Below are 14,146 nucleotides of genomic sequence, written 5' to 3' on the forward strand. Positions count from 1 at the left end.
CGGAGAAGATACCTCTTATCATAGCTAATAAAAGATGATCTGAATATTGGGTCAGTAGTATATGTATCACTAAGTACTGATCTTCACTGTATACTCTTTGGCCATCAAAGGTAGGAGGAGGAAGAGGAGAACATGCAGTTGTGGGCAGTACTGGTAGCAGTTTTAGCATAGCAATAGTAGTACAGTATTTGCAATAGCAAAAGTAACAATTAGTAGCAGTTCGTTGAGTTGAAATAATACGATTTGAAGTGTTAGTACAGGTAGTATAGTACAGCAATAACAGTAGCAGCCGGATCTCAGTGCATTCACATCTGTTAAACAAAGTACACATTTTGAGATTGTGATTGTGTGATGAACAGAACCCTGATAAATGGTAGCAGTGGTAAAGCTAGTTGTCTCAGTAATAATGTTTGAGCATGAAGCGGTGCTATGACAGTGGAGAGCTCACCTCTATTCCTGCGAGGCTGCCAGAGAAGGGTCTGTCCAGCAGACGGGGTTTGTAGGTGAGGACAGTGGTGCCTTTTAGAATGATGGCGTTGGTATCCAGACAAGACGAGTCTTCCACGACCACAAACTCTGTGCCTGCAGATACACACAGACCAGGAGCTCATAAGATGATAACAATACAACCTATTAGAAGTTACAAATCCAGGAGGGAGGGATTGCATTTTGTCAAGGTACAGCTTAATGACATTATCAAATTCAATAAAGCGCCTCAAATGAAAACACTGCACACACAGTTATATGACAAAACAAATGATTACAATGGAAGTGTGCTTGCTGACTGAAAGGAGACATATCAAGCTGACTTTCAGGTCCATACTTATATCTTGGGTTTGTACTAGAACATGTTTACATGCGTTAATGTTCAAAGAACACTTATTTTTCTCATACTGGCTCTCAGTATACCTAGGGTGAACATATTCACCTTGTGTCTGCAATGCTCAGTCTTAGAGCCCGTCTCTTTAAGCCCTCCTCCCAAAAACGCCCAGTGTGCTCCGATTGGTCACCGTTTCCTGTCTTTTCGCATCTGCACTGTCCAGTGTCACTGCAGCCGGGGACTCCTTGTGTGTCAAGTACACTTCTACTGGTGACATCACAAGCTGTACGGTCCCGACGGCCAGTTTAGAGACACCGTTTCTGAATTAGGGCTGTGTGCATTTCTCCCACAGTATTCATACAGAACAAGTCATGCACATCTCACTTTCTACAACATGGGACCTTTGACAGAGCTCACTGGATAGTCAGGTGCTTTGTGAAAGGTTCAGCAGCAGATACGGTGTCTGCTGATCGTAGCTCAGGTGTTACTGCTGGAAGTGGGTTGCATGAGAATGCTCGGTGGTGACCAGTGTTCCCATCATGGCATAGTAGGTGCTCCAATGTGGTTGCCGAGCTGTTCTGGTGTTGCCTGTGTGGTTGCTAGTGAGGGCTGTAATCGTAGTTCCACTGACGGTAGTGACAGCAGCATTAGCAGGAGCCACAGAGATCCAGCTTCAACAAGCTCTTTAACGACATGTGTTTATCATTCTAATGATGCTTCACTTCTAATAAATCAAATGTGATTTATTGCCAAGAGTTGGATTTAGAAGAGTTCATGGCCCCCGTGTGTGTAGTACCTTACTTATAGTATTTAAAACCAATCAAAGAGGTTCAGGGTATACTCCTATCTTCATCATTCTTCTCTCACCTGTGACGTTGATCTTGACCTCCAGGCAGCGGTCCTGGGTGATCGGCACCGTGGACCTCTTGGTGACCACACCGCTCTTGACTGTCTTTGGCATTACGGCACCGATGGTGCTGGTGGTGGCGGTGCCCGAGTCAGTGGTGGTGTTGCTGGGCCAACGCTGACGAGGCTCAGCACCGCCGGATGGCTTCTCCACCGGCACCCGCAGGAAGTCTCGCACCAGCTGAAGCCAGTCGAAGATGAGGAACACCCGTAGGTTGTTGAGGACCACCGTGAAGCAGGAGGAGTCACGTGTAGATCTGTCAGAAGGTGGAACACATCATGTGTGACCAAGTCTTTCCTATCCGACACTACTTCAATCTCAAGTTCTATTTGTGTTTGGACATGTTCCACTGTACCTATAATGCAGCTCCAGCTGCAGTGAGGCCCGGTTGGTGCCTGTTTTGGAGGGCTGGAGGATGCAGTCAAAGACATTGGGCCTTGCTCCATCAGCTCTACCCGGGCTCGGCTCGGCGCACCGGGTGTCGTACGCCAGCAGGGAGTGAGACACCAAGTTGATAGACTTGGATCCATTGGACAAACTCTCAAAGAGAAGCTTGGATTTCATGAAGTCAAACCTTTGCAGGAGAAATACAAACATAACATCAAAATGACAACGTTTTATCTTTGTTGTCAGTAAAAGGTCAACACAACACAGCAATGCAATCTACAACTGGCCCATCACAGGTTAGAGATGAACTAGCTATATGAAAATATACCACAACGTTGTTGAACATTACAATAACTGAATGAAAGTGTATGTTAGTCTGCCCACCATCTGACCACATTGTATTCAAAATGACTGAGCAGATGTTATTAAACTATCACAGCAGCAGTTAAATGGTGATGGTAAATGTTTTACATTAATATCAATAACTTAAACACTTTCAAAGCATTTCACCATTTAACATCTAAGTGGACAGGAAGAGCGGGGATCAAACTGCCAACCCTGCACTGAGTGGACAACTACCGCCTGAGTCACAGCCGTGTGTCACAGCCTTGTTGGCATCGTTAAATAATGTCTTGCGGCCTTAAATACACACACTGAACCTTTGGAAGCAGCACCACGCACTGCATGCCATGTGACGAGGAACAACCAGTCACAGCCAGCAGAAATCCTGCGAAATCCTGCGTACATGTTATTGGTCCACAGTACATATGGAGAAGTTGATGGTTTTAGTGCAGGGCTACCCGGAGAGTTCCCATCTGTCCCACGGACTATCATTTAAACACAAGTTATTATTCAGGGTGGCGGTGGATTAATGGATAGAGCGGGTTGTTATGGGCGATATGATCCGTATCATGATACAGGAGTTACTATTCAATATGTTGAAGCAAGGCAAAACCTTGCAATTTTTCAAAATTTCATTTTATGAAAATATAGTACAAAGAACACACTGTCTTCAATCAGAACAGTTGGATCTGCAGCCCCTGTAACATCCAACATCATAGCTCCACTGTTTATTCTGTCTGAGCAACCTTTTGTGTAAACTATTCATTAAAAACTCTATAAAGTAGATTGATATTTTCTTACAACCCTGTTATTGAAGAAGATAGAAAAGGCCCACCTTGCTAATGAGCGCTTATGTTCTGTGGGTGTGGGGCTGTCCAAGAGCTCCAGGCTGACACCCATCATGTCCACCAGGAATGACAAGCTGGTGTAGACATCTCCACCTAACACCGTCTGAGCAGAGACAAAACATCAGTCCATCAACTAGGACATGCAGAGGATTATTTGGAAAAATGACATGCAATTGACAAAAGGATGATTAAAAGAGACAGAGAAGAGACATCAGTGTTGCTCCAGAGATGTCGACGGACTGCAGTAAACTGTCCCGATGGTTGCTCTCTCACATAGGTGCTGGGGTCCTGCAGGTTGTAGGGTCTCAGGAAATCTTCAACAGGCTCTCCCAGGTTGTTCTCCAGCAGCCCTCTGATCAGCTGGTAGTGCTCCAGGTCCAGAGAGCAGTGTACTGAGGAAAGGCTTCCGTGGATGGACATGTCAGGTACTGCATGGCTCAGCTCCCTGACAACAATCATGAACACAAGCCTGAGTTTGGATTATGAGTATGGTCCTATACTGACACTGGGTACATTGATAACTACTGATTCTTTACAGAGAAAAGGGCTATGTATCAAAGTAAAGTAGGCCCGGTCTCTTTGTGAACTACTGCTCTCCATAGGTCATCCCAAACACTCAGAAACAAGAGGCATGAGGTACTGAAGCTCTGGGCCAAGCAGCGGATTTCTCAAGTCTCTCCACAGACATATTATGGTTGTTATGGGGGCAGGCAATCGTTAGGGGGAGATAGCAGGTCAACAGTTTATGCTCTATAGTAGTGCCATCATCTAAAGCTGGGAACCTGAATATTAATGTGAGAGTCAAGTTCTTCTTCTGAAATAAAAAATGTTTGGGTTAGGTGCCGAGTCAAATGTTGAAAGTTCAGAGAGTAGAAGGGCTGAGAACATTATGATGAATGCATATGATGGCCATTACCATGCTCTAGTATCTCTGATACGTTGGAGCAGTAATGTCTGGACAGAGACAGAACACAGTTCATTGAAGCACTGGATTCTTTAAATCTGACCAGCTCAGCACAGAAGCCAATCCTTAGGATCAGTTCAGGACATCTCTACATTCAAGAATATTTGATTGATTAATTGATGTATAAAACAGTTTGTATCATATTTAGTAAATAAAGAGAGTTACTTGTATGATTGGTTATCCACACAGGATAGGAAGTGAGCTGCTTCACACTGTTGGCTTTGGCCCACTGTTGTCCAGTAAGAGGCGTATAATAAAGTATATATATGTATGAAGTATGATGTTTCTATCAAGTATTTTCCTGAGACACACAGATACCCCGATGATGACAAAGAGCCGTACAGCCTCGCTGTTGTATTCCTCGGAATCAGACCAGAGGTCACAGTGAGCTTGACCGTTGGAGGACAGATGGACGAACAACCCGTGACCATGTGCAGAACCACAACAGTCAACATGATTTCACTATAAAGAGGCCATAACTTCTGCCACGACCAGGTACAAAGCAGGACTTACTTGTCCAGGTTGCGTTCCACTTTCAGCTTGAGACGGCAGCAGTCTTTCAGCAGGTTGTCTCCGGTGCGGCGCACAGAGTAGGAAGGAAAGATGAGGTCTGAGGACTCAGGAGGTTTACCACTGCTGTCCCTGGGCTGACAGGGCAGACGCTCTGCAGCAAAGATATCCATCTCCTGCAGGTCCAGAGCAATGCAGTCCAGCAGGCACACATGCTCTCCTGACAGGGAAACATCTATTATCAGACTCTCAGGAGTAGATACACTGTAGGCCTTTCTTCAGACTACGCAGCCATGCTAACCTAAGCTGTGAGGTTCATCCCCCTCAGTGGCCCTCCGTGTGTCTGGGACCTGTGGCCTGCCGAGGGTAAACCCTGTGGAGGAAGAGGAGCTGGAGGTGGATGGGGGGGTCCGAGGCTTCTCCTGCTCACTTCTCCGCTCTGCTGATTTCTGGACACGCTCCTTTTTCAAGACAAAGGACAAACATACAATTGCACATTAAGTCCTCACAATTCAGATGATTCTTTTTTTAAACTCAAAATACACACAACTAAATTTGCCATTGTTTGAATAAATACTAATGATTCCGTTTCTCTGCTTTGTTTTACGACTGGAAAGACGTTACCAATCTCTTCACATCACAGCATTTTCAACTCCTTAACGTGGAGCACTGTACCAGCACTGATGGCATGGGAGGGCTGGGGCATGTATGTGTGCCCATGTGTGTAAGATGAAGGTAAGAGAACACGCGTGTCTGTTAATGCTCCTACCGTTGCTAAAGGTGATAGCTCACTAAATGCTCCTTTAGACAATAAGACCTCAGTGACATTGAGCAATTATCTCCTGAACCGTTCAACACAGCAGTGGCTTCATCTTTTCCACGGCTGGTCGTGTGACTTCAATAGGAAGTCCGCCTTTGTCCAAAGGACTTACTTGACCGATTTGTTTGTATGTTGAACATTCTCAATGACAGCAAAGTAAATATTCCAAAACACGAATATTCTAAGATCAAACTGTATCAAAACAAATAAACCAACTTCTGCAAGTAAGTTGTCTGATCAATATGCATCGTACATGACTGAAGACAGGGACAGTGCATCATGGGAGCTGCCTGTTGATGTGTGTGTAGTCTTAGGCTCTACTTGTACTGTCCGCTTTGCTTTCTTGTTAGGATTGTGGGTCTTTGTATATGATGTAGATTGTGAGAAATCTAAATAAAACCTCGTCAAAAATCACACAACACAAACACATCCAAGGAACTTGGACAGTTGGTGTATTCCTAATAAACAATATGTGCAACACACACTGCAGAAAGCTCAGTCCATCACATAACCCAGTGATTCTCAACTGGTGGGTCGCGACCCAAAAGTGGGTCGTGGACCCGTTTTCAGTGGGTCGCGGGCCTTTGCCTGACAAAAAAAAACAAAAAATAAAAATAAAAAGTTGTGATTTTATTTTGAAGGGCATTTTTTTTATGCAGCGGAATTATTCCAGCATGTACGGCACTTGTTCAGTGGTGCAGGAAAAACACAGACCAATGCGTTGTGAATCACATCACGTGATGAAGCTCAGCCAATCAAATATGAGTGTTGGGGTCTGACCATATGGCTTCAACATGTGGCGTGAACAAAGAGAATCAGGCCTTCCCTTTTGCAAGCAAAGGTTTCATCCTGATTGTGGTTTGATGAGAGCAAACCTCCTCTGGAGGAATTTCACATTAGGGTGTGAATTTCCCCCCCCCCCAAAGCTATGGTTCCTGAAGTCACCTGAATGCACCGCTGCAATCTCATTGGCCGAGAGCCAAGACAGCACTAGGACCCCTGTGGTTCAACCACTGTCCTACAAAACTGCCTGTAGCTCACACCTCATTGCTTTTTCCACCAATCCCTCCGGGGTAGAAGGAGGCATGCAAACGCTCTCTTCCCTCTGGACTTCGTCCTGGAACAAAAGATGCATCGGACTCGTCTCTCCCCCCCCCAGCACCACGCTGACGACGGAAGGCCCATGAGGACCACAGGCCTCATCAAATCCTCCGGCAGGAAGACAAGGACGAACCCCCTTCCTCAGCCGATGATTACCGGGAGGTACGAACGACGTACCCCACCGACGTTAACCCACAGGCCTCCCCTCTGCAGCGAGGAGCCCACATCCGCGCCAGCTCCAACGCCGCGCCGATGCCCAGCCGAGCCTGCATCCGCGCCAGCTCCAACGCCGCGCCGATGCCCGCCGAGCCTGCGTCCACTCCAGAGCGAGCCACGCTACCGGGTGCGACCGACTCCTGAGGACCGAGCTACTCACAGTCTGCGCCCGCTCCGAGAGCCGCGCTCCCGAGTCAACACTCGAGGACTGATCGATTCCCATCACGGGAACGAGCCCCATCGAACGAAGCTTCTCACAGTAAGGTTCATTGCATCTGGGCTTAGCTTAGTATAGTTTAGCATAGCTTAGCATAGCTTATTCATTTATGTGTTATTACTCCCGCATCCTATTGTGTTAAATCACTGTCTTGTTACACCGCGCCATCGCGCAATCAACGCGGACCACGGACCCCCGCTATATTGTGTATTGCCTGCTGTAACTGCCTGCATTTAGATCCGTCACTGCTAGTGAATGGGAGTTTGTGTATTATCACTGAAAGACTGAACCAATGGTGGCCAGACCTTCGTCTCGCCGACCGAGTTTCGGGGTGATAGGAAACAATGCTCTCATCTCACCGCAGTGATGAAGATCTGTTTTATTTGGGATTTATTTTCATTTGTTTTATCACACTCCGTGTGATATTCTCTCCTCATTAAATCAGCTCTGTGAGTGAAATGTGGAATCTCTGCTATCGTACATAACTACCGGCAGTTCTACCGACAGCGGCACTTTGTGTACGATACGGCCAGCGCTCTCCATTCTCACTACAACGTGGACAGCACACAGAGTTTGATCCATGACCCCCCTCCTCTCTCTCGCTCTCTTCGCTCCCTCTCTCTCACTAACCTGCACACACATAGTCAGCAGCCCTTGGGTAACCCCGTGCCCTCGAGTGTCTCACACACACATATAGCTTTGAGCTAATCTAGCTACGTGCTGAACAGCCACCACATGTAGACGCCGGGTCCCCTGTTGGCTAACTGCCATTTTGGGTCGCACGCATGAGAGACGTCACCACGTCCTAACTACGTCACACGTCGCTGAGCTGTTCCCTCGTTCCCCCCCCCTTTTGCTCACACACACACACACATCCATTTAATTCATTTGAATAATTCTATTGATGTCAAGAATTCAGTTTCTTAAATGCTGATAACCCAAACACGCTCCTCTTAGATCCCAACATGAGTATTCTGACAAGTTTCCTGACTTGAGTGAGATGTACACACACTGTGACACACGGGGAGAGACGAGGATACAGAGAGCAGAGCAGGACTATTTATTGAGGTGTGAGTCGTGAAAGTCAAATCATAGGACGATCTCCAAAAGAGAGAAATGTCCAGAGAGACCAGAGTCATTCGACTCTGACTGGACAGACGGTGAATTCTTCAAACACTAATTTCTCTTTTTGGAAGATGATAAAAATATAATATTGTGGATTTTTCACTTCACCCTGAATGGACTGAGTTTAAAGCTGCAGCGTAATTCAGTGAAAATATTTTTTCTAAATTGAATTTCATTACGTAATTTATTTTTTAATCCAGCTGTTATTTTACTTGAAATGAGAAGAACATGTATTTCTAATCCATCCAGTTAAATTTGAAAAATGAGAATAATATTTGTTAAAATATACTTGATGTGTGCTTTCTTTATTTGATTTGACAGTTGTTTACTACACAGAGACGTTACTACGACTAGACCTAGGAAACACACACACACACACACACACACACACACACACACACACACACACACACACACACACACACACACACACACACACACACACACACACACACACACACACACACACACACACACACACACACACACACACACACACACACACACGGTCGTGGGTCCCGGCTTGTCATTAAGGGGTGATGGTGGGTCCCGCAGCCAGACCAGTTGAGAACCACTGACATAACCAACCGCAAACATGCAAACTGCAAACCAGAGGCCTGTTTCACCAAGCAGGTTCAACATCTCTACACTATCTGGCTTAACTAACCCGAACAACCATGATCCCACCAAGCTGCTCATCAACTCAGTAAGTCCACCAGCTCCTCTCAGTCTGCTTGTGAGCAGCATCTGACCAATCACAACCGTGGACACATTTTACAAATAAAGAGAAAACTATGATATCAGAGGAAGACGTAAAAGATAAAGACATAGTTCAGGAAGGAATCCCTGAGTGTGAATGTGTTTGAATCAATAGCTTCATAATATCACTGCTTCATATAGAACACCATAGATCTGAGTATGATCACATGGGTCTGTTCTCTAACTTCATGTGTTGCTTGGATGTAGTCTTATTCTTTCAGCCGTTAGGCCGCTGGTGTGAAACAGACATGGTAACAATTCAATATAAAAACATAATTCATGGTAAGAAGGTTTCCTTCCACAACTTATAATAACCCACAGCAAACACTGAAGTAACCGCAGCAGAGTAACGCTGCATCCAGTCTGTGACTGTAAGACAGGACTCCAACACGTCACACTGCAACACACGGCTCACACATCATGACCATATGATATGAATATATGATGAGAGAATATATATGTTACAGAGGAAAGAATACGGCTAGAATATTGTCACACGCCATCAGAATACATCTGCAACACATGAAGTTAATATATCACACACATGAAATTACAGTCAGATCTGTGGTGCTCTAGATGAAGCATTGATATTATGAATCTGTTCATTTACACATTCACACAGTCAGTGATTTACTGACAGCTGTCCTTTCTGCATTTGTCTGTTTAAACTGTTGCTGTCGGTCTGAATTATGACTTAAACGTCTTCGTACTTGTGTAATATTATGTAAGAATCCAGGTACCGAGCTGTGATTGGTCAGTAGGCGGAGCCTTTATACGAGTTGATCTCTAATCTCACACATAACCTGCTCCGGAGCAGGTTAGTTGTTTAGCGTAAGTAACCGTGGTGATTACCTCGGTAAGAAGTGAACTCTGTCGTGGAACTGAACAGCTGGATAAGCTCTGATCCTGCTTGGCAGTACAGGCCTCAGGGCTGGACGATGTTTACAGCCAAAGCAATGTCACACCAAATCAGCAGAGGTTGTGAAATACAGGAGCATTATGAATGTCAACACAAACCTAATGCTCTCACATCTCAACACTGCTGCCAAGTGCAGTTAAGTGTTTTCATTGACATGTACTGTCGTGTGTTATTGGATAGTTTCTGCTCCTGTGAAACTTGGTGAAGGACAAAAATTGAAAAGTAAAACAATTATATTGTGACAACTCTTCTTCACTCCAAAGCAAAAGCATGATAGTGTACCTTGAAATGGGATGGATCCTTGTATGAATTAGCATGCAGTATAAAATTCTTCACAAAGAAACACAAGATGCTGATGAAAGACCAAAACAACATTTATGTTGTGTTCTCCTTCCAAAACCACTTATCTCCCAAACAGATCCTTCACACCTCAGCAGTTAGCTTCATGTGACTGTTGACACGCCTGGCTTCTTCAAAGGTGGCCTAACATGTAGACGTGGTCAGAGGCTTACACCCAACTAACTTATTCACAGTAAGATGGGTCATGACCAGGATTTCAAGATACACTCGAAATACATTGAATCATGAGAAACATTTTGACATGATCATGATTTTGGAAAAGAACAAGTTAAGTCTGACAGGACTTATGCAGTAGTCGTATAAAATATCAATACAATAAGGAAATGTCAAAACGGTACCAACTGGTACACTCATCACTCAGATATGCTTTAAGACTTCTCTGGCCATTTGTGTTTGATATGGTTTCTCCACAGAAGAAGCCAATAACCTTAGAAGCACATCTCCTCCATCTGCATTGAAAAGACCTGCATTTATGAATGTGCAAATGTTTTACTTTTCAGAAGTTGTAACAAGTAATGTAACAACCCACTCGTCATCAAATACCGCTGCTCTGTATCACTCAGACGCTCAATGCTCTCTCAGTCAACATGCAGTGTGGTGTGACAAAGTGACGGGATTTGATGACCGCAGGCTTTGTTTCAATATAAAAGTGCATTACTAATCAAGGTACCGTCATCCAAGATGAACAAATCAATCTTTCAACTGTGTCTCCATTAGTTAGGCCAGGTTTGAAGAAGAGGGCTGAACCTCGGTCTCCTCCTCTGATGCTCAGTAAGATATAAGATCATTCATGTCGGACTGTTTCTTTCAAACATGACATTTAACAAGTGAGTGGTTACACAACACCAAGGACCATTAGAGTTGTTGACAAGGTTTACTTATTGAAGCACTTTGCAGTAAACCATCAGGTATTCATTGTTCATTTCAGATCTACATAACAAGGTCAACTAGAAAATGCATTTCCTGCTGAAAATGCGTGGGAATGCTGAAAGCTGAAATGAATCTCAAAAACATTGCTGAAAATAGATATCCAATTTTAAAAAAATTGCAAAACGCTGAATAATTCAAAAAGTTGAAAGATTACAAATATGAAGTTATGTCACCCCTCTCCTGAAAGAGCTGAACATTTTGATATTCGAACGGTTTCTGTAGCTTAAAAGAATTCCAGCAGTAGTGCTATTTGTTGTAGTAGTAGTAGAAGTATTATTCGCAGTATAAGTATGAGTAGCATTTGAATAAGTACTAGTTGTAGCAGTAGTGATATTTGCAGTAGCAGTAGTAGTAGTAGAAGTTGTCGTCGAAGTATTTGTAATTAGAAGAAGTAGTATAAGTAGTAGTATCAGCAGTCGTACTAATAGCTGTAGTAGTATTAGTACTGGTTATTAGTACTGGTAGTAGCAGGAATAGCAGTATTAGCAGTTGTGGTATCAGTAATAATAGTAGTGGTAGTGGTAGTAATAGCAGTAGTGGTAGTAATAATATTTATGGTAGCAGTAATAGCAGTAGCAGTAGTAGTAATAGTAGCAACAGCAAAGGTTGTAGTAGTAGTGGTAATACTAGAAATATTAGCAGTAGTAGTAGTTGTCGCAGTATTAGTAAGAGCATTCATTATTTCAACAAAAAAGCCTAATTTTGAGCGAAACGTTTAAATACAGTTAATCCATGAGGCTTTTATTTTGAAAGGGTGGGACTGGGTGGGGGAGGGAGGGGGAGAGGAGACATAATCATCATGTTTGACACATAAACAGAGGTTATTAGAGGGTAGAGGAGGGGGGAAAGACCTCTAAAGATCCCTAAGACCTGAATGACTGTATGAGAGACACACAGAGAGAGAGGGAGAGGAGTGTATGTGCTCGTGTGTCTGTGAGTCTGTGAGTTTATCAACATCACTAATTGGCTCAATCGCAAACACCTGTGTGCCTGAAGCCATTTCATGGAGATAAAACAGGGAAACACCTCTCAAACAAATCATCAAAACTCCCATAACCGTAGCTCCTATTGCTCCGATATTAATAATTGAGGGGAAGAATGAGTTGAAGAACAGATCCTGTAAAAATTGTGTCTGTAGTGTAAAAAATGTGGCTTAACTGGCGATCTAGAAATGGGGTACCGTGTTCTGTGGAAGATGTTTTTGAAGCAAAATTTAACATTGGTCTCTATGGAGCAGAAAGTTGGTTTTCCTCTCAATTAACGGCTTCCGTGTCAAATGTTGAAATCTGTGGGATTCCACAGTAATTTTTCTACGACAAGGACAATATTAGCTACTTCTACATCCAGAAATTATGCATGAAGAGTGAAGATTGTGGACACAGTGGCAAAATACAAATGTTTTTTTCACAAGAATCTCAAGCTGCTCTTCACTCTAGTGGTGACATCACGCACTCTAAGCTGCGCAATACACACCCATTATAAAGTCAGAAAAGGGCTGAAAAATCATAAACGTTAAATTGCTGCAGTTCAAAAAGTTTAAAAGATATCAAAAAGCTGAATCATGTTGGCAATAGTTGAGGGTTTTCTCAACATTTGAAAGTTGAAATGGTGTCTGTCGCTGAAAGTATGAGGAAGTTGAAGGATTTGAAAGTTGAAGAAGTTTTTCAAGTTTTTGAAGGATTTGAAAATCTTCTCCATAGAAACCCATTCAAAAAAAAGTTGCAAAAAGCTTAATAATTCAAAAAGTTTAAAGGTTAGAAATAGAAAAAGTCATAGCAGACATGAGCTGAAGGAGCTGAACATGTTGATAGTTGAACGGTTTCTGTAGCTTAAAAAATGAAGAAGAAGAAGCGTTGCAACGAAACGGGGGACGGAAGAAATAGTGGAATAACAAGTGGAATTGTTGGAATGCTTAACAGCATTCCAACAATAAAGAAACAGGATAACAATTGTTGGAATGCTTAACAGCATTCCAACAATTATTTATAATAAATGAGAAGATGATGAGAAATCATCATCCGATTGGTTTTCAAATAGGAAGCCCAGTATGTGGTATGTTGGCAGCATCAAAAGCTGGCGTGAATGTTTTAAGTTGGGTCACACCATTCAATGCATACATGAATTGAGAGTTAGAGAAAGGACAGCCAGGGCATAGTGTATGGATGGATGAACGGCAGCGGGACTCACCAGAGAAGGGAAAAAGGCATGTGCGATGGTGAGTTTCTCTACCTTGTCTCGGAGGGAAAAAGTCCCATGAGCCCCAGCTGGCAGGAAGCAGTTCTGCACCCTTAGCTGACCGAGGTTGGCCACAATGACCCTTGGCGAGCACGAGCTCTCTGGAATGACTATGACCGGGGCTCCGGCCTCAATATCCAGCAGAACCCTGGAAGCCCGCTGAGGATGATCACGCACCTGCAGAGAGAGACAGAAGACAGAGAGGACAGGTTTTGGAGGAAGAGAGGAAAGGGACAAGAGAGGGAGAAAATTCAATTTAGAGAATAAGTTGAGCAGGAAACAGCAGAAAAATATTATTCTGACATCAAAATATTGCTGAATAATAAATACAACCATTCAAAAGTTTGGAATCGACTATTTCAACAGATATAAAGGGTATAACTCGGACCAAATCATTATTTACATTGTTTTGGCAAGGAGAGTACTTTTGAATCCAGAACAGCGTCAGTGACCCTCGATCATTATTGATCCTCAACGGTGCAGCTGGGCTCTAGATTGAGTCTGTCTGTACTCTACTCGGCAGTTAGACTGAAGAGGCTGAAACTGTGATTTGTTCAGCTGATATTCCAATCGTGCTAACTCTACAATAACCTTCTATTTCTATTGTGAAGTAAATATTAAAGCTGGTTCCAGCTGCATTATTCTGAAACAGGAAGCTGTTCCTAGTTCAGTCTGCTTCCAGTTTG

General features: G+C 43.6%; 1 protein-coding gene across 2 annotated transcripts in view; it reads right to left on the bottom strand.

The window, feature by feature from the left end:
• The window catches only part of vps13d (vacuolar protein sorting 13 homolog D), a gene marked incomplete at its 5' end in the record, with an annotated part of 104,145 nt that overhangs the window by 50,628 nt on the left and 39,371 nt on the right, over window positions 1-14,146 (bottom strand). For both annotated transcript variants that reach the window (XM_079273493.1, XM_079273492.1), the window contains 8 exons: window positions 449-582; window positions 1,688-1,983; window positions 2,083-2,301; window positions 3,292-3,407; window positions 3,578-3,749; window positions 4,782-4,998; window positions 5,080-5,239; window positions 13,455-13,637. In XM_079273493.1, the coding sequence (XP_079129619.1) occupies window positions 449-582; window positions 1,688-1,983; window positions 2,083-2,301; window positions 3,292-3,407; window positions 3,578-3,749; window positions 4,782-4,998; window positions 5,080-5,239; window positions 13,455-13,637 (1,497 nt within the window). The remainder of the gene's footprint in view (window positions 1-448; window positions 583-1,687; window positions 1,984-2,082; window positions 2,302-3,291; window positions 3,408-3,577; window positions 3,750-4,781; window positions 4,999-5,079; window positions 5,240-13,454; window positions 13,638-14,146) is intronic.

Source organism: Melanostigma gelatinosum, assembly GCF_949748355.1.
Source record: "Melanostigma gelatinosum genome assembly, chromosome: 8".
In the NCBI taxonomy this organism is placed as follows: domain Eukaryota; kingdom Metazoa; phylum Chordata; class Actinopteri; order Perciformes; family Zoarcidae; genus Melanostigma; species Melanostigma gelatinosum.